Genomic DNA, 21,439 nt, shown 5'->3' with positions numbered 1-21,439 from the left:
GACATTTAGAACCTCTGCCTCTCCCTGGAAACTCTGGAAGTGATGCCAATTTTACAAATAGATTCCTCAAGACCATTAACTTATATAGAGGTTTGTTTGCTTCCTTTATGAGTTGAACGTATACCTGTTGTCAGTAGCCTAACAACTTGAGAGTTTAATAAATATAAATACATACTTAAACACGATTCCAAAATTATGAGGATAAATGAAAACACAAGAGATTCCCGGTCCTAGTTTAGGATTTGGCTTTGTATCTTTAAGACAAGCACCATGGGTCAGGTACTTTTGTTTGTATTTACTGAGCCAAGATTCATGTAGTCAGCTCCGTTGGCCCTCATTCGGAAATGGGTTCCTTCATAGTCCCCCTTCCTGTATTACTATTATTGATTTTTGTTTCCTGAGAAACCAAACCTCACTCTAATTAGAGAATGAGGTCACATTCTGAAGCTGCAGATTTCATTCTTTGCCGTGGACTCTTCGCTGTACTGTTTCGGACCCTCTGTAACAGGAGGTCTGATGGTCAGAGTTGTCCTTTTCTCTTAGCCTTGGCAGAAAGCCAATGTCTAAAGCTATGAACTCCAGCTTTTATCTTCCATCTGCAGGGTGACTCAATCCCAAGCAAAGTAACAACTAAAGACGTGGAGACATGCACCTCAGAGACAGCTGTGGGAATCAGATTGAATCTGCACTCAAGCCTGCTAGAAATAAAAGACCACTGACTTTGGCATTTGGATGGAAAGCTCTGCCAAGCACACACACAGGCAGGCGTCTTCTCTCTCCCTCTCTCACTCACACACACACACACATGCATGCACATAGGCACACCTTTTAGAGGAGAGGCTCTGAAAAATTCCCCACATATGGCAAACATATTTTAGGGGAAGCACCATGACTAGAGGCCAGTGGGAAAGAAAGAAAAAGAAAATAATGAGAAAAATCTTCAATAAGTCTCAATCGTTCCAGTCAGACTGCTGAGAAAGAATGCAAAGGACTGGAGATAAAAATAATTGATAAAATCAGCATCCCAACATAGCTAAATTCTTTCCCTATTTCAAACAATTACTAGAACTTACTCTGGTAGACAACAGTAGCCCAGGGAACTGGCCTCTATATTTATCCGTTAAGTACTTTGCTTAACACAGTGGATGAACATGAAAAGAACACTTACATAATGTAAAAAAAAAACTTTTTCTAACTCACAATTTCAAAAATTCTTCATTTTATTTGTAAATAATTGTGTGTGTGCAAATGCAAGAATAACCAATTTTAACTAGCATTGGCTCCCAATATTTTGTTTTCTAAATTCCTATCATATTTTATGATCAACTAAATGCTTAAAAGCACTACAAAATTACCAATATTAAAAAAAAACCTTGTTATAATTACATAACTGATCTCTAATTTATCTGTTTATAAGTTAAGAATTGATTTATCAAGTTTTCTCAAAATAAAACAAGAAAATATTTTAACTTCTGCTTTAAAGAATTCTTGATAAAAGTTAATCAGATCATTTGAACACAAAATAACTTGTGATAAAAAGTGGTGGAGTGGAAGAAACACTGACCTGATGTTCTCAGGGACTTTATGATTGAAGGGTTTTCTAGAAACTGAGTTTAGATTTTTGCCTTGAGGGTAGGAGAGAGGTGCTGGTTTATTTTAAGTAGAAAGAGCACATGGCTACAATGTGGGGAATGGACCATCGAATGGTAAGACTGAGGCAGGAGTGAAAGGGTAATTTAGTAGTCCAGGGCCTGGAGGCCAGCTCTGGCTCTGTACTGCCTCTCTGCCATCAGCTCCTGAGGCAAAGGCATGGTGGGAGACAGAATAAAGTTCTCTCTCCAAGAGTACTCAACTTACAATGGAGTCATGTCTTGATAAACGCACCATTAAGTTGGAAATATCCCAAGTCGAAAATACATACAATATACCTAACCTTCCCAACATCATAGCTTAACCACGTTCAGAACACTTACATCAGCCCTGGTGGTGGTGGTGGTGGTTCAGCCACTAAGTCGTGTCCGACTCTTGTGACCCCATGGACTGTAGCCTATCAGCCGCCTCTGTCCATGCAATTTACCAAGCAAGAATACTGAAGTGAATTGCCATTTCCTTCTTCAGGGGCTCTAACACAAAGCCTATACTATAATAAAGTGTTGAATATCTCATGTAATTTATTGAGCACTGTACTCAAAGTGGAAAACAGATTGGTTATGTCTTGATCATTTACCCTGATGATCTTGTGGCTGACTTGGAGCTGCCCAGTATCATAAGAGAGTATCTTTCTACATATTATCAGCCTGGGAAAAGATCAAAATCTAAAATTCAAAGTACAGTTTCTACTGAATGTATATAGCTTTCAAAGCATCATAAGTTTAACCACTATAAGTCAGAAACTGTCTATATAACTTGCAAAAGTAGTGCCTTAGGAAGAAAATTAAGGTTCATGTTTATGCCCAGAAAGGCTAATTTTCTAGTGAGTAAAGAAAAGCTGATTAACATATTAAAGGGATAAAAAAAGTGGTAGCACAAAAACCAAAGTTTTAAATGAGGAAAGATTAACTTTACAGAAATAAAACGATCAACAAATCAAAAGGCATGAAAAACAAAAGACTTAAGATCCATAATCAAATGTTATTTGTAGACCTTGGTTGAATCGTCATTTCAATAAGCCAACTACAAAACACATTTTGGGAGAACCAGCATAGTTTGAACATGGACTGGGTATTAGATGATAATATGGGATTATCATTAACTTTGTTAATTCTGATGATATTATTGTGGTTATGTAAGAAATCTTCCTGAGTTTTTAGAAAGGCAGGCTGAAATATTTAGGGCATGAAATGCCATGATGTGTGATATCTGCTATAAAATACTTCAACAAAGAAAACAACATGGGATCTTCCATGGTAGTCCACTGATTAGGAATCTGCCTTCCAATACAGGGGATGTGGGTTCAATCCCTGGTCCAGGAACTAAGATCCCACATGCCTCAGGGCAACTAAGCCCGCATGCAGCAACTAGAAGCCTGTGTAGGCCACAGTGAAGATCCAGCATAGCCAAATAAATAAATAAATAAAATTGGCAAAGATAACCACGAAGAAGTATATTTAAAAAAAAAAAGAAAACAAAACTGGAGAGACAAATCACAAAATGTTAATAAATGATGGGGGTAAAGTATACTATTCTCCTACTCTTCTACATATATTTCAAGTTTTCTTCACTAAATATTTTAAACAGGAAAAAAAATCTGATACAATAACCAGTCTACCCACTAAGCTGTAATAATGTTGGTTGCCTGAGTTAAAGAAGGAAATGGCCCAGACCAAGCATGTCTTGAGGACAGAAAGATATCTGAGGAAGTCTTTCATACTGTCTTTGTGTGACAAATTGTGGAATATGGGCTGATGAGTACTCTTCTCAAATTTTACCTGACAAACTATCGAAATTCCCCCAAGGGAGCTGAAGTCAGGGATGGTAAGAGGGGACCTGTGAGACAGTTTAGAGGTCACCGAGGAAACAGGCAGCCCCAGTTGCCTCTACTCTCTGACCTAGACCTACAATCAGTTGGGGAAACAGAGAGCTCACTGTGTAACATAAAAAACCAAAGGGAAGGTGAATTTTATTATCCCTCACTTACGAAAGAGTTCTTACAAAGCTCGCCATATTGTGGATTACTCTTTCAATTGCTATTTTGAACAATAATATACCATGTGGAAGAAGATATGTCAATAATTGCAAATTTTTATATATTTATGGAGGTCACTGCCAAAAACCCTTTACAACAGAGAACATATTTAAAATAGAGTAGTTCCTTCTGGGGCTATGAGCTCAAAGTGCAAGTACTGGATGCAGTTGTACATAAGCCTTTAATTTTATAAGTTGTTTTGTGGAGATTAGACATTTTCACCTAGAATAATTATGGAAATAGAATATAATTTTTAAAATTGATGAAACCACTATGGAGACCAGTGAGGAGATTTCTTTCAAAAAACTAGGAATAAAACTACCATATGATCCAACAATCCTACTACTGGGCATATACCCTGAGGAAACCATAATTGAAAAGGACACATGTACCCCCATGCTCATTGCAGCACTGTTTACAATAGCTAGGACATGGAAGCAACCTCGATGTCCATTGACAGATGAATGGATAAAGAAGTTGCAGTACATATACACAATGGAATACTACTCAGCTAAAAAAAAGAGCATATTTAAATCAGTTCTAATAAGGTGGATTAAACTAGAGTCATTATATAGAGTGAAGTAAAAAGAAAGAAAAAGAACAGTCTTATGGACTCTGTGGGAGAGGGAGAGGGTGGGAAGATTTGGGAGAATGGCATTGAAACATGTAAAATATCATGTATGAAACGAATTGCCAGTCCAGGTTCGATGCACGATACTGGATGCTTGGGGCTGGTGCACTGGGACAACCCAGAGGGATGGAATGGGGAGGGAGGAGGGAAGAGGGTTCAGGATGGGGAACACATGTATACCTGTGGCGGATTCATTTTGATATTTGGCAAATCTAATACAGTTATGTAAAGTTTAAAAATAAAATAAAAAAAAAATTAACTTTAAAAAAAAAAAAAAAAAAAGAAATGAATGTCATATATTAACATATATATATGGAATCTATATATACATATATTAACATGTATATATGATCTCTGTTAGTTTCCAAGGCAAACCATTCAGTATTACAGTGATCCAAGTCTATGCCCTGACCAGGAATGCTGAAGAAGCTGAAGTTGAACAGTTCTATGAAGACCTACAAGACCTTCTAGAACTAACACCCCAAAAAGGTGTCCTTTTCATTATAGGGGACTGGAATGCAAAAATGGGAAGTCAAGAAACACCTGGAGTAACAGGCAGATTTGTCCTCGGAGTACAGAATGAAGCAAGGCAAAGGCTAACAGAGTTTCAAAAGGAGAACGCACTGGTCATGGCAAACACCCTCTTCCAACAACACAAGAGAAGACTCTACACATGGACATCACCAGATAGTCAACACCAAAATCAGATTGATTATATTCTTTGCATCCAAAGATGGAGAAGCTCTATACCATCAGCAAAAACAAGACTGGGAGACTGTGGCTCAGATCATGAACTCCTTATGGCCAAATTCAGACTTAAATTGAAGAAAGTAGGGAAAACCACTAGACCATTCAGGTATGATCTAAATCAAATCCCTAACGATTATACAGTGGAAGTGAAATTTAGATTTAAGGGACTAGATCTGATAGACAGAGTTCCTGATGAAGTATGGATGAAGATTTGTGACACTGTACAGGAGACAGGGAGCAAGACCAGCCCCAAGAAAAAGAAATGTAAAAAAGCAAAATGGCTGTCTGAGGAGGCCTTACAAATAGCTGAGAAAAGAAGAGAAGCAAAAATCAAAGGAGAAAAGGAAAGATATAAGCATCTGAATGCAGAGTTCCAAAGAATAGCAAGGAGAGATAAGAAAGCCTTCCTCAGTGATCAATGCAAAGAAACAGAGGAAAACAATAGAATGGGGAAGACTAGCGATCTCTTCAAGAAAATTAAAGATACAAGGGAACATTTCATGTAAAGATGGGCTCAATAAAGGACAGAAATGGTATGGACCTAACACAAGCAGAAGATATTATGAAGAGGTGGCAAGAATACACAGAAGAACTGTACAAAAAAGATCTTCACGACCCAGATAATCACGATGGTGTGATCACGGACCTAGAGCCAGACATCCTGGAATGTGAAGTCAAGTGGGCCTTAGGAAGCACCACTACGAACAAAGCTAGTGGAGGTGATGGAATTCCAGTTGAGCTATTCCAAATTCTGAAAGATGATGCTGTGAAAGTACTGCACTCAATATGCCAGCAAATTTGGAAAACTCAGCAGTGGCCACAGGACTGGAAAAGGTCAGTTTTCATTCCAATCCCTAAGAAAGGCAATGCCAAAGAATGCTCAAACTACCACACAATTGCACTCATCTCACACGCTAGTAAAGTAATGCTCAAAATTCTCCAAGCCAGGCTTCAACAATATGTGAACCGTGAACTTCCAGAGTTCAAGCTGGTTTTAGAAAAGGCAGAGGAACCAGAGATTAACTTGCCAACATCTGCTGGATCATTGAAAAAGCAAGAGAGTTCCAGAAAAATATCTATTTCTGCTTTATTGACTACGTCAAAGCCTTTGACTTTGTGGATCATAACAAACTGTGGAAAATTCTGAAAAAGATGGGAATAGCAGATCACTTGACCTGCCTCTTGAGAAATCTGTATGCAGGTCAGGAAGAAACAGAACTGGACATGGAACAATATGCTGGTTCCAGATAGGGAAAGGAGTATGTCAAGGCTGTATATTGTCACCCTGCTTATTTAACTTATATGCAGAGTACATCATGAAAAATGCAGGGCTGGATGAAGCACAGGCTGGAATCAAGATTGCCTGGAGAAATATCAATAACTTCAGATATGCAGATGACACCACCCTTATGGCAGAAAGTGAAGAAGAACTAAAGAGCCTCTTGATGAAAGAGGCTCTTTTTCACCCTCCTCTTTCAGGAGGGTGAAAAAGTTGGCTTAAAGCTCAGCATTCAGAAAACAAAGATCATGGCATCCAGTCCCATCACTTCATGGGAAATAGATGGGGAAACAGTGGAAACAGTGGCAGACTTTACTTTTTTGGGTTCCAAAAATCACTGCAGATGGTGACTGTAGCCATGAAATTAAAAAACGTTTACTCCTTGGGAGAAAAGTTATGACTAACCTAGATAGCATATTGAAAAGCCAGCATTACTTTGCCAACAAAGGTCCGTCTAGTCAAGGCTATGGTTTTTCCAGTAGTCATGTATGGATGTGAGAGTTGGACTATAAAGAAAGCTGACGGCAGAAGAATTGATGCTTTTCAACTATGGTGTTGGAGAGGACTCTTGAGAGTCCCTTGGACTGCAAGGAGATCAAACCAGTCCACCCTAAAGGAAATCAGTCTTTAATATTCATTTGAAGGACTGATGTTGAAGATGAAACTCCAATACTTTGGCCACCTGATGTGAAGAGCTGACTCATTTGAAAAGACCCTGATGCTGGAAAAGATTGAAGGTGGGAGAAGAAGGGGATGACAGAGGATGAGATGGTTGGATGGCATCACCAACTCAATCGAAATAAGTTTGAGTAAACTCCAGGAGTTGGTGATGGACAGGGAGGCCTGGTGTACTGCAGTCCATAGGGTCACAAAAAGTCATACACATCTGAGTGACTGAACTGAACTGATGGAATCTAGAAAGACAGTACTGATGATCCTACTTGCAGGGCAGCAAAGGAGACTCCGACTTAAAGAACAGACTTTTGGACACAGTGGGGAAGGACAGGGTGGGATGATTTGAGAGAGTAGCATTGAAACATATGCAATACCATATGCAAAATAAATAGCCAGTGGGAATTTGCTGTATGACACAGGGAACCCAAAGCCAGCGCTTTGCGACAACCTAGAGGGGTGGAATGGGGACAGAGGTAAGAGGGAGGTTCAAGAGGGAGGGGACAAATGTATACCTATGGCCCATTCACATTGATTCATGGCAGAAACCATCACAGTATTATAAAGTAATTATCTTCTAATTAAAAATAAATTCTTTAATAAAAGAGTATCACATAAGGATCAAAAGAGAGCTTATATCAAAAACAGCTAAGATGGAGTGAAGATGGTATGCCTTGGAAAATGCATTAGGTGACTCAAAAACTGGCTCTGATAATTATTAGACTGCCTCTGATAATATAATGTGAGAGGGGGGTGTGAAGAGTTTGGATAGACATTGTTTCATGAAATATGAGAGGCACCATCTTTTCAGAGAAAAGGTAGGAATGCTTCCGAGGTAGGACAACCAGGAGGGTGAGACATCTAAGGACAGCTAGTATGAAGAAGGTAAGTCCATGGAACAAGGACCTGGAGGGTAAGGATGATGCACAAGCAATACCTCCAAGTACTGGAATAGCAGTCATGTGGAAGACAGAGTTTATTTTTTACGTATTTTCAGAGAGAAGTTAAATGAGTGGCTGAAAATTACAGGAAGGCAGATGTTTGTTCAACATAAGCAAGTTCTTGATAACAATTAGATCTGTCCAAGATTCAATCTGTAAAGTCATATGTAAAGAAAGCCTTCCTGACTTTCCTTAGTGAAAAAGGAAATTGAGGTAAACTGCCTTTAAAAGTCATGTTAATGATTAGATCCTGTTATTCTTTCAGATTACCTTTAAGCTGGCAACAAGTTTAAGTTGATAACTGCATTTATTTTTTTGAAGATAGTCTTCTCATTCATTACATATTTTTAAATGGTTGCTGTGTGTGAATCATTATATTAAGTTCTGTGGGTGATTAAATATGCATAAAAATAATGAGTATCAGAAGTTTATGATCAAGAAAGGAGTTGTACACATGTATAACACGTACCACACTTGCATACATGTTAAATTGTGCCAAAACATGTATAACATACTATTCCTTGGCTGGGGCTTATCATCAGGTTAAAGAAAACATGTAATGTAAAGCATGATTCAGTTAAAACTCTCATCTTCTTTGCTAGGGAGTCTCTTAAGTGCTCTGTCTCTAGGCCAGGTTATCTGCCTGTCCAAGAGCAAACTGATTCATCCATAGTAAAGATATGAGTCAAATTCTGGCTTTGTTCTGAGGCCTTTCTTGGCTTGGACTCAATACACTGGACATCATCTTCCAATTTCCCAGCTAGCTCTTTCAAATCTTCTCAAAAGTTATTATACAAAGAATGAACAATAGGAATTATCCAACAGACCTTCCAAATGCAATACCCAGCAAAGCAACATTGGAGTTACGTAAAACCATCAGTTGCTAAATTCTATCCCTCATCACCAGGAAACTAGTCAACAGCATGAATTCAACAGTTTGAATGCAACCCAATATAGAAAAACAATTCTTGAGTTAGAAGTAATAATAGGATAAAATTTTTTGGTATATGAAGCATTATAAACTTACCAAGTACAGTTCAGGAAATAGCTGAAAATATTATTGCATTATAATAATACTCAATGATATGAATACAGGGAAAAATGAAAATGAAACAGTTACATTTGATGAAGTCACCTTTGAACGGTCAAAAAAAAAAAAAAATCACAAACAGGAGCTATATAAACCATTGAATTTTTTCCTCAAATAATCTGAAAATAAAAGTTTTCTCAGTTCTAATCTGAGAAGCTGACCTGAGATTGCTGGAAAAGGATGCTCTTCTCTGGGTTGATGCCACAAGCGAGAAGGGCAGCAGTCATGTCCAAGATGCTCTGCCGGAGGATGGTTGGGTCCTGGGGGACAGTGATGGAATGCAGGTCAACAATACTGTACAGCACAGAGTCGTGCTCGTCCTGTAACCTCACCCAGCTCTCAATGGCTCCCAGATAGTTGCCGAGGTGGGGGATTCCTGTAGGCTGAATGCCCGAGAATATTCGCTTCACGGCATCTTTCTAGAACAAAGGAGAACAAACAAAATTGCTTTTGAAGCAGAATCCATGAATCTGATGCCCATGGTACCACAGCTATGATGGCTACCCCTATTTTTTTTTTTTTTTAATGAAATCTGACACTCATCATCCTTATGCATTTATTTTGTTCCTACTTGGTGCAAACACTATGTTAGGTGCTATTAGGGGACAGAAGATGGTAATATATATTTTTTTCTTTTTGCACCCAAAACCTTACAAATGCAAAGGCATGTAAGGAAAGGTCTGCATCTCCAATCTAATTGGAGATAGAAGATATGCTTATGGAAATAAAAGGAACAATACAACATGACAACACAGTCATAACCTGTTTGGAAAGATAAATAGTGGGGTACAGGCCGGAATGCCCAAGAGCAAAAGATGACTGTGGTTCTGGTGGTCATTACAAAGACTTCAGACATAGAAGTGAAATTTCACTGTAGGTTAAAGGCGCTCCAAGGGTTTGTTATGACATGATTCACTCATTGTGCAGGTAAGGCAATGAAGGCCACAGCATTAGGGCTAAAGGTTACTACTACTTAATTCAGTTTTCTTTAAAAATAATTGCTGATATAATTCAATGTGCAGAATCTTGGGTTAAAATTTAGGAAACCTATACTTCATTTCTGATATTACTTCTTGATAAAGTTATTTAACATTTTCACGTTTTGGTTTCCTTTGACTTTTGATAAAATCATACTTGTTTTTTTTTTATTTCTTCAAAAGAAGTTTTTAATTTTGCATAATTTTTAAATTATAAAATCATTTTTGACATGCTTTCCCACTGACCTAATTTGCTGTTATTGAAGCCATAATAGAAGTGGGGAAAAAAATGTGCCTCTGTATTTGAAAGACTATGAATGCAAAAAAAATTTTTTTGCCATACCATGTGGCTTGTGGGATCTTAGTTCCCCAACCAGGGATTGAACCTGTGCCCCCTGTGGTGGAAGCATGGAGTCCTAACCATTGGACTGCCAGGGAATTCCCCTGCAAATTTTTTTCAAAATATATTTTCTGTCCCTAACACAGAGTGAAAAAATGTCATGTTTCCTTTTAATCATTTTGCATTCTATAGTGAAAAACCAAAAATGAATGTATATCAATAAATGTGCTATAACTAAAAGGCTCTGAAAAAATACAATGCATCCTTATCATTTTTAACAATACTAAAAATATTACTAATGATAGCTGCAATTTACTGGACAACTACTATGTTGCTGGTATTTATGCTCAATGCTTTATATGCATTAATGCATTTATCCCTTATAATACACAATATGGTAGGCATATAATTACCTCCAATTTGCAGACGAGAAAACTGAGGTTCAGAGATATTAAGATATTGACCATGGTCACACAACTCATACATGAGACTGCAATTTCAAGCCAAGTATCACTGACTTCAGAGCTCATGTATGCTCCTTCCACTGGCTATCATGTTTTGCTTAGCCACCAACTATTCACACGTTTTACATTCATTGTATTATTTTGCAACTTCTCTGTCACCAAAAAAAAAAAAGTTATGGGTGAAAAAGAATATTCTTATGTTTACTTGTGTACACGTTTCTCTAGTATACATAGTTAGGAGGTGAACTGCTGGGTCATATGGCTTAGCCAGTAAAGAATCTGTCTGCAGTGCAGGAGACCTGGGTTCGATCCCTGGATTGGGAAGATCCCCTGGAGAAGGGAAAGGCTACCCAACTCCAGTATCCTGGCCTGGAGAATTCCATGGACTCTATAGTCCACGGGGTCACAAAGAGTCAGACACGACTGAGCGACTTTCACTTCACTTCAATTCAAGGTATGCATTCAGTTCAGTTCAGTCGCTCAGTTGTGTTGGACTCTTTTTGCGACCCCATGGACTGCAGCACGCCAGGCTTCCCTGTCCATCACCACCTCCTGGAGCTTGCTCAAACTCATGTCCATCGAGTCAGTGATGCCATCCAACCATCTCATCCTCTGTCATCCCCTTCTCCTCCCGCCTTCAATCTTTCCCAGCATCAAGGGTCTTTTCTAGTGAGTCAGTTCTTCAAGGTATGCATATGTATTTTCAATTGTACTACAGTGTGCTGAACTGTCCCTAAGTGTGCAGCTTCTACCACCAATTCCTGTTGGTCCACACCCTCACCAACACTTTGCCAGTAGTTTTAATTTTAGCTAACTGGTGATATAAGGTAGAATCTCATTACAGTTTAATTGCATTTCTTTGATTATTTATTAGAGAAGCTGAGAACTCTTATGGTTATTGCTATTTTAAGAACCATATTGCTCTCCCCTGTGGAGAGCCTATTCAGGTTATTTTGCCTATTTTTCTGAAGTTGGAAAATGTTTTTATTGATTTAAGAATTTTTGTATAGTCTGGATCCTACTATTTTGTTAGTTACATGTGTGGCCAATATATTCTCTCCTTTTGTGGCTATTTGCTTTTTTGTTATCTTTTGATAAAAGAGATGTTCCTAATTTTACCAAATATGTAATCTTGATTACAGATTTTTATGTCATAGAACAAATCTTCCAAAATTCCAAGTTTATGAAGATATGTGTATACATATATAAAACATGTATGTATGTGCATGCTTTAAGGTTTTATCTTTCACATTTAAGCCTGTATCAATTTGGAGATTTCTACATATGGTGTGAGACAAGCATCTGCTTTATTTTCTCTCCTTTTAATTTTTCCCTATGTGGATACCTAATTATTCTAGCACCATTTATTGCAAAGATTGTCTTTCCCCACTGCTGTAGAATTCCACTTCAGCATAAATCAAATATCTCTATATGTCTGAGTCTGTACCTGGTCTTTCTATTCGGTCTCATTGGTTCACCGGTCCCTTTGTCTATTTCCACACTATTACAGTTGTCTTTTTAATAAGTCTTGGGACCTGGTGGAGCAAGTCTTTCTGCCTTATTCTTCAGTAGTATCCAACTCACCCTTGGTCTTTTACACTTCTCAATGCATTTTAGAGTCATCTTGTCAAGTTCCAAGAGAAAAAAAACCTGTTGGGATTTTTGATTAGGATTACATTGAGTCCATAGATTGCTTTGGGGAGAACCAACATCTTTATAATACTGGGTCCTCCAACCTTGAAAACCATATAGCAAAAGAGAATTAATGCAGAACATGATGACTATAGTTGATAACACTGTGTTGTATAATTGAAATTTCCTAACCGAGTAGAACTTAAATGTTCTCCCTCTCATACACACAAATATGTAAGGTGTTGGTTGTGGTAATAATGAGCTTGATGGGGGATCTTTTTTTCCTTAATTTATTTACTTTTACTTGAAGAATAATTATAATATTGTGTTGGTTTCTGCCATATATCAACATGGATCAGCCATAGCTATACATACGTCCCCTCCCTCATGAGCCTCCTTCCCATCTCCCACCCCATCCCACTCCTCCAGATTATCACAAAGGGGGATCTTTGCACAATATATATCAGATTACCAAGGTATATGTGCACTTTAAATATCTTACAATTTATTTGTTGATATATATCAACAAAGCTGTAATTTTTTAAAAAAGAATGTAACATTTACCACAGACTTTATATATAATATTAGCTCCTAAGAGCTAATCTACTTCAGATATGTGAGTGCTAAGACTACTTAAATTTTGCCTTTTCCTATTCCCTAGAATTTAAAATCCTACAAATACAGTCTATTTTCCCCATATCTGCTTATTTTCCTCTTTATTCTTCAGATGACAGCTATAAAATAGAATGCTACATCATAGTTCCACAATCCAGAATTGTGCTTGATCCAAGCACTCAGGAGACCTAAAAGATTTGTGGCTCTGAGAATATGAAAAATACCTTTTAAGTAACCGAGAACAAATATGATTTGCACTTAGAATCATACACATGTACACACACACACACACACACATACACGACGCCCTCAATGACTAACTCCTGAAATCATAATTTAGAGACATTATTTTAAAAATAGTTGGTAGATGAGAACTGAGGCTGAGGGACAGAGGTGGGGGCTGGAGAGGAAGAAGGGGAGAAAGAAAAGAAAGGGAGAGAGAGAGTTAGCACAGAATAAGTACCTATCAGTGAGGCTTTCTCTAGTACCTTAGGACCATAGTAAGCCCTGGGTTCCTGATATGGGAATAAGTAAAGGAGCTTTCAGTGAGGTTAAAAATGATTAATGGGCTTTAGGGACTGATTGATGAAGAGACAATGCAAAGCAGAAAAACAAGCTCTGAACTTTATAAATGGAAAGAAAAAAAAAATACCATCCAGAAATGCTTGAACTAGGATGAAAGGGACTGTTTATGGTCATATAAAAGATTGTAAGGACCAGGACTATCAAGCTGGGGAAAAAAAAAGAATATTTCCACACAAATTCCTCCATGTTCAGGAATTATCCCCCAGGACAAATGGAGACACTAATTCTTGAGAAAACTAGAAGAGAAAAGCACTAGAGGACAGACTGTGGGAAAAAAAGAATTGTGACCAGTGGGAACGAACTAGACATGATCTAATACATCTTTTTCATTCTCTAGTTTCTGTGATTCTATATATCCAGGCAGAGGGAATGATGTTATCAAGAAGTAAGAGCAACAAGAAATGGTTTGTTCAATTTTCAAGGAGCTATTAAGAAAATACAGGCTCTAAATGAGAACTGGATTCCTGGCCTTAAAAATATACAGAGAGTGTCTTGCTCTTCGGTGGTGAGTTTATGTTCCCGTCTGTTCCCCCTGCAAGAGTCAGCAGGCAGCCTGACGGCATGGCAGGGGAGATACGCCTGGTACCATGAAATCATGGGGCTGGAATGTGGCGTTTGGGTGGTGGGAGGATGGGGGTTCTGTGTTCAAAAGCAGGAGAGCTGGAAAAGAATGAAAATGAAAGGAGCATGGGCTTCCCAGTGGATGGGAGGCAAACCACAAAGAAAACAGCTTCAAGACCAGCCCACAGGCATTCACTCCTCAGGCAGGCTGGAGCATCAACACAGAGACTAAAAAGAAGGTCCGTTTTACAAAATAGGTCTTCATTTTTATTTCAGATGTATTTCTTTAACAAAGGCCACTTACAGTCAATGCAGGCCTTGGCTCATTTTGTAACAGAATTAGTATCACCAATGGGTAGCTTCAGCGCTGAGATTTGATATATTCCAGAAAAGAGGATGGGAGTTTGAATTTGAATCAGAGGGAGAACAAATTTATCAATCTGACAGATGTAGCTCAAATCATTCCTGTTATAAGGGACTGAGCACATTCCAAATTTGTAATTATCATAACTTCAGTGATTGCATCCAAAAGCAGTTGAAAAATCCCAAGCTGCTAATTATAGCAAAAGATAATTTTTCTAATCAACTAAAGAGAGCTTCTGATTTTATTCCCAAGTGCATAATATACATCCAAAAAAGCCTGCCTAAAAGCTTAGAAACACTTTCAACTTTGGTATGGAGGTGGCAACCAAAGACTTTGACTAGATTTCAAGATTCTTATTACAAAGTCCTGCTTGTGTCCAGCTGGGGCATCAATTGTGTATGCATCATACCTGTTTTAACTATAGTCAATGGTAGACCAAAAACTTGGTGGAACAACCATCGTGTCTACCTGGTTCCATGAAAAGCATGTTATCACAGACTGTGATTAGAAAGGAATCAGCATTATCAACTAATTAGGTTACAAATCTCTTTTTGTACGTCTTTACTCTGCTAAATAAAAAACACAGCTTAAGGAGCTCTCTGCTAGGGATTCTCAATTCTATCATGTATATCACCCTATCACGTATATCTAGGCCCCTTGCATATAATTTTCAACACTTCCTTGAAAATGTCTCTACCATCAACTAGTGATTTAAGAGCTGAAACATAGGAGACCCAGCATAGAAAAATAGCACTTCCATCCTGGCTGGGAGGATCCAGGTGCTTCTCTGAAGCTTTCTTTGGCCACGGCTCAGCATTGTTCTGCCACAGTCAGCGCTTTCTTTCAGAAGCACAGAGAGCCAGGAGTCTGGTGAGAAAATGCTGACTCAGCACCAATCGGGAAGGAAAAAAAAAAAAAAAAAGGGTTCGTTTCTGCTTAGAAATGAAACCAGATGCTCAGACCTGGGAATCAATATAGTAAATATTAATTCAATATAAGAGAAAGCAGGTCTTGTCACCTTCAAACCAGAAGGAATATGTAGGCCAGCAATTAAACCTGTAGGAAAAAATCATTATCAAAAAGATAAAAAGAGGAGTGACTAATCCATTAGACTGCGAGTTCCATAAGGGCACAGACGAGAAGCACTTACCACATATTGTTAGGCCAGGGAAGCAGTTTGAAAGGAATAAACTTGAGTTTTTAAAACCGTTTTCTATAAGCTTTTTTAAGCCACCTCCAAATTTTAAGAGCTGTGCATCTGTCTCCCACCCCACGCACTGTGCTGTCCTTCCATCACACAGCAGAATGCTTTCACAGATGTATTTTTCATTCTTGTGCTGGACTCGAGCAATCAGAAAGATTCCCTGGCACTTGCATGGGCTTCACTGCATGTGACAGAGGCAGGAATTACTGGCCTTACTTTCCAGGAAGGACACTGGAAGGTTAAGTAACCTGCACAAGATCACAGGCAGGTGGTCAGATCTGAATCTCAGCTCTCAGAACTGGACTCGCCCACCTTCTCACTGGTCTGCGTCCAGGTTAGAACTTCTTGACTTCAAGGTTGGCCTGAACTTTAACTACCTTCACTCCCACCCACAGCTCCCCTCTCCACACACATGCTTCTCCAAAAGGGAAGGTGTGCTTCTCAGAAAGGGAAGGAGATGTTTCCTGAGAGGCCCAGGTAACCGCTGGTGGCACAGCTGGGACCAGAATCCAGACCTCCAGAGCTAGGCTCACCAGACCACCTGATGCTTTTGTATTCATATTTATCACATTCTTTTCTCCTGCAGCTGTTTCTTTTGTAGCTCAGCATATCTTTGGGCTTATTTTCCTCACGCCTTTCTTTTCTGTTTTCTTTCTTACACATCAGTGAATAGTACCTCAGTCAATGTCTCCCCATCAGATGATGAAACATAAAATCTAGGGACTCTGGCTCCTAGGAGAGAATGCACTGTCACCCAAGGGAAGCTAAGCTATGTTGAAATGCAAAGCTTCTATGTAGGTATGGAATAATCTGGCAAGTCCTTTTAGTTTTTATTGGAAGAGTGACTCAAATATATTATCTAAACACAACATAAATAATTATAACATGATATGTAGTGAGAAACACTTTTAATTTCTAACAATAATACTGCTTCCTAAACCAAATGAGCCAGGGTCAAATTCTTGACATAAACATCTTAACCACCACTACATAATTTATTTTTACATTGAATAGAACAGTAAATACAGGCAAGAGATCAAGAATACTAAAAATTTTTAAGTATAAAGAATGATCTGAAATGCTTAAGAAAATATTAGTTTTTCCCCATAAGAAAATTTGAACATTGATCTCAAAGTGTTAGAGAAATCATTGCCTAGAAAGATACAAGAATTTTTTTTTTTTATCATTGCCTTTTTTGGTAAAATACAGGCTTATGCGTGTATGCTTGGCCATGTTCAATTCTTTGTGACCCTATGGACTGTAGCCCACCAGGCTCTTCCATCCATGGGATTTTCCAGGCAAGAATACTGAAGTGGGTTGCCATTTCCTCCTTCAGGGGATCTTCCTGACCCAGGGATAGAACCCGAGTCTCATTTTCAAATGTAATATTCTTACTAGATATGCCCAACATGTAGAAAAGTCCAAAGAAAAGCTTGGTGTATAGACAACAGTAGAGTCAGTGAAGAAGCCCCGGTGGGCTCTTCTGCCTTCACCCCAGCCAGCCTCATGAGGAGCTTCCTAGAGCACAGGTTTGCAAACAGCTTGATTCAGTATATTTTCGAAATATTAATATGTTGTTGAAAAAAATATTCCTCCTCAGGGTAACAGAAAATATACAGAAAAGAGAGTTTTCACACAAAAAAGGCTGGGACAAAAATGTAAATACCACATACACAGACTTAGCTGTATGTATACATCTTTTCCTTTCTTCCTCTGGGGTAAGGCTCGGACATTATGTGACCACTAATCCCTTTCCCCGTCGTCCTCCATTATCTTCCATGAGGAGTTGACCTGGTTACTTGCCACTCTTGTATTGCTCGTTCCCCTCTGCCCTCAGACTCTTCCCTCAGCCTGGATATCCTTCGTCCTCGTCTCTGCCTGGAGAACCCCTCCATAGTCTTCAAGGCCAAACAATCTTTCCCTCATTTTAAACTTGCTAAATATACCTTCTCCCTACCAAACACACACACACACACAGTCACTCTCTCCAAGCAGAACAGATCCTTCTTTCATCAGCTCTTCATTATTGCACATATCAGCCTGGTAACTTGGTAAATATTTTCTTATTTGCTTAGTAAATATTTTCCCACCTAGAATATGAGCTCTCCAGGGCTGGGGCTGTCTTTTTCATCTTTATATCCCTAGTACATAGCAGCGCCAGGCACATTGTGAGCATCTACTAAGTGTTAGTGGAATAAATGACAAATCTCCCACTCCTACCCCTGACTCTGGCTCCATGTAAAGGGCAAAATAACTACACACAGAATGAACCGAATGTTCCAGTTATAGGTAGTTCCTAAACAAATTATGTTCATGTTTGAAAACTGGTTTTCTGAAACTCAGAAACTCAATTCTTTCAAAGGCAGTTAAACTCCTGGGAGGCAGCCCCTGGAAGCCTCATTGAACCCACAGTACTCCTGAAGGATGGTTTTTAACAACAGTATTTCAGCTGCACCTAAACACCATTCATAAAATTGTTTCTGTGGGAAAGTGAAATCCAAGTTCTATTTTGGGACACCCAAGAACTACCTACCCAGTGGTGGCTCTGACTTCAGAGCAGAAAGCACTTAAGAGGAGCAATCTGGTAGGAAGGGCAGGCTGTACTTGCATACAGACTTTTGAGATTAGATTTACGATTATTTGGAGGTGGAGGGGACGACAGAGGATGAAATGGTTGGATGGCATCACTGACTCAATGGACATAAATTTGAGTAAACTCCGGGAGTTGGCAATGGACAGGGAGGCCTGGCATGCTGCAGCCCATGGGGTGACAAAGAGTTGGACACAACTGAGCGACTGAACTGAACTGAACTGGAGGTGGAGCAACATGTGGGAGCTTCCTTCAGCATTAGCAGCTTACCTAACACTGATATTGTGCGTATATGGTCTGTCCTGGAGGTGGCTGCCCTGGCTGCCACTGTTGAGAAGAAAGTTCAGAAGGTGGAAGGCAGGCGCTGGAGCAGAGGTTCCCACCCTATGTCTCTGTACCTGCAATATCACCTGAATAGGGACCTTTTAGGAATGCAGATACCTGGGCTCCAATCCAGACCTACCAAAGGTGGGCTTATTCCAGGAGAAAACTTAAAGAGTTATGCAAGCTGTGCTTTGACAAGCCTTCCAGGTGACTCTGATGCCCTCATTTGAGAGGGGCTTTGGGGGCACTCATATGTAGTCTTAAAATTCACTTCAACTACATAAAATGAGGTACAAATGAAAACATTTGAATAAAAGACAGAAGATACCTTTTTAAGCTACCAGTTCTCAGTCTTGTCTACACAGTGATCACCTGGAAGATTTGAAAAATACCAGTGCCTGGGTCCCATCCTCAGAGATTTTGATTTAATCAGTTTGAGATTTGGCATGAGCATAGGGAATTTTTAAAAGTTCCCTGGGTGATTCTAATGTGTGTCCAAGATTGAAAAACCACTATTCCTAGCCAACTACTACATAATTACTCTCCAAAACTGCCAACCTGATTGGAAACATAGAAATACACACACATAAACAAACACATACACACACATGAGCATACAAATGGACTACAAAAATGTGAAAAGTTCACTTGCTTATAATCTACATTTCAAGGTAATAAAATCCCTGAGCATTTATGCATTAATCCACAGTCAAGGATCCCTTTGGCTTCAGGCAGAAGTTCAGCAAATTATGGTCAACAGATTATGAAGGTGTGGCTAGAGTCCCTACATTGGTGAGAAAAGACCAAGTGAGCACACTACCTTCCACCATTAGGTAAACTTACTTGATAACGCCCAGTCTCATAAATCCTTATGGCTCAGGATTCAAGAAGCTTCCCAGCTGGCACTTGTGGTAAAGAACCCACCTGCCAATGCAGGAGACATGAGATGCGGGTTCAATCCCTGGGTCGGATCCCCTGGAGGAGGGCACGACAACCCACTCCAGTATTCTTGTCTGGAGCATCCCATGGACAGAGGAGCCTGGCGGGCTACAGTCCATAGGGTCATAAAGAGTCAGACACGACTCAAGTGACTTAGCAAGGAGGGATTCAAGAAGCACGTATAGCCCAGACATTGACAAGAAAATAATCCCACTAAGATTTTGATATCAGAATTGTAATGGATAGAATACAAAATTATCACTGTATAGAATGCTCTTTTCTACCTATTTCCCTGTGTGAAAAATTCTCTAACTTCCTCTAACCCCTACAGAGTCTGAATTCAAAACTCAGGCAGTTGTAGCTGGGTTTCATGGTCAGCTCAGTCAGTTGAGGAAAACCTGAACTAACCACTGGTGGCCTTGGATAAGTGAAACCAAGATGCCAGAAATTTTTATATCCAACAAATGAAGGAACTCCATGACCTCGGTGTTCTGAAACTTTGAGAGACAGCATGAATATCTTGCAGGGTTCCCTAGTGACTCAGACAGTAAAGAATCTGCCTGCAATGCAGGAGACCCAAGTTTGATCCCAGGGTCAGTAAGATCCCCTGGAGAAGGAAATGGCTACCCACTCCAGTATTTTTGCCTGGAGAATTCCACGGACAGAGGAGCCTGGCAGACTTCAGTCCATGGGATCGCAAAGAGGTGGACACAACTGAGCAGCTGAGCACACACATACACACAATACTACAAACAGAGAAAAAAAAATTCTGAAGTTATTTTCTTGGTATAAAAATATTTCACCAAAAAAACTCTTTGACTATCCTAAATACTACTAGGTGAAAGAAGTCTTATTTTGCAGGACCCATGGCTCCCTTTCTCATCATCCAACCTGTAGACTGATACAATTCCCAGGGTTGTTTGAACAGTATTTGTTTCAGTTCAGACCCTTCTGTTGGCTCATTCTGTTAACTTTAGAATAAGTTAGAAAAATGACAAACTCAAGCAGTAAAATATGAGGACCGTGATAACTTGTCTGTTTATTTATCATGGTTAAGCAGTAGGCTTTAGCACCACACTGCCTGGGCTAAGTCCTGGCTCTATTACTGATACGGTCTTAAACACCTACAAAATGGGATAATAATATACCAGACTCACAGGGTAGATGACTTTATTAGTGATGAGTTTATTAGTGTAAAGTGCTTAGTGCCTGGCAGGGAGTAAGCTCTCCAGAAGTTACCTGATCATTGATGGAGGTCAAATTTTTAAGTGTTTAAATATTTTCACCCAACCATCCAACAGTAGGGCTTCCCAGGTGGCACTAGTGGTAAAGAACACACCTGCTAATGCAGGAGACACAAGAGTAACGGGTTTGATCCCTGGATCGGGAAGATCCCCTGGAGGAGGGCATGGCAACCCACTCCAGTATTCCTTCCTAGAGAATCCCACGGGCAGAGGAGCCTGGCGGGCTTCAGTCCATAGGGTCACTAAGAGTTGGACATGACTGAAGTGATTTAGCATGCATATACGCATCCAACATACAGAAATGTGCCCTACAGAAATACTCATATTAGAATGTAAGTCTACCTGGCATTCCCTATATGAGTAATGACAAAATGACTACAAGCAACTAAATGTCCATTAGGGAACATACTAAATAAACAGTAGTTTTATTTTTAAATGATGGAGTACCATGCAACGGATAAGAAGAATGTAAGTACTAAGAGCACAGAGTGGAGGTGAAGAAGCCCAACTCTGGAGTCAAAGGGCCAAATCCAATACCAGCTCTCTACACAC

At 39.3% G+C, this 21,439-nt stretch overlaps 1 protein-coding gene across 4 annotated transcripts in view; it reads right to left on the bottom strand.

Moving 5' to 3' along the window:
* Positions 1–21,439, bottom strand: part of WARS2 (tryptophanyl tRNA synthetase 2, mitochondrial) — a 95,831-nt gene that overhangs the window by 41,357 nt on the left and 33,035 nt on the right. For 3 of the 4 annotated variants that reach the window (XM_055584596.1, XM_055584592.1, XM_055584595.1), the window contains one exon: positions 9,210–9,467. In XM_055584596.1, the coding sequence (XP_055440571.1) occupies positions 9,210–9,467 (258 nt within the window). The remainder of the gene's footprint in view (positions 1–9,209; positions 9,468–21,439) is intronic. The other variant, XM_055584593.1, reaches the window with a different exon arrangement.

This window comes from Bubalus kerabau, chromosome 6, assembly GCF_029407905.1.
Source record: "Bubalus kerabau isolate K-KA32 ecotype Philippines breed swamp buffalo chromosome 6, PCC_UOA_SB_1v2, whole genome shotgun sequence".
Classification (NCBI taxonomy): Eukaryota; Metazoa; Chordata; class Mammalia; order Artiodactyla; family Bovidae; genus Bubalus; species Bubalus kerabau.
This window is presented reverse-complemented; position numbering and strand designations above follow the sequence as displayed.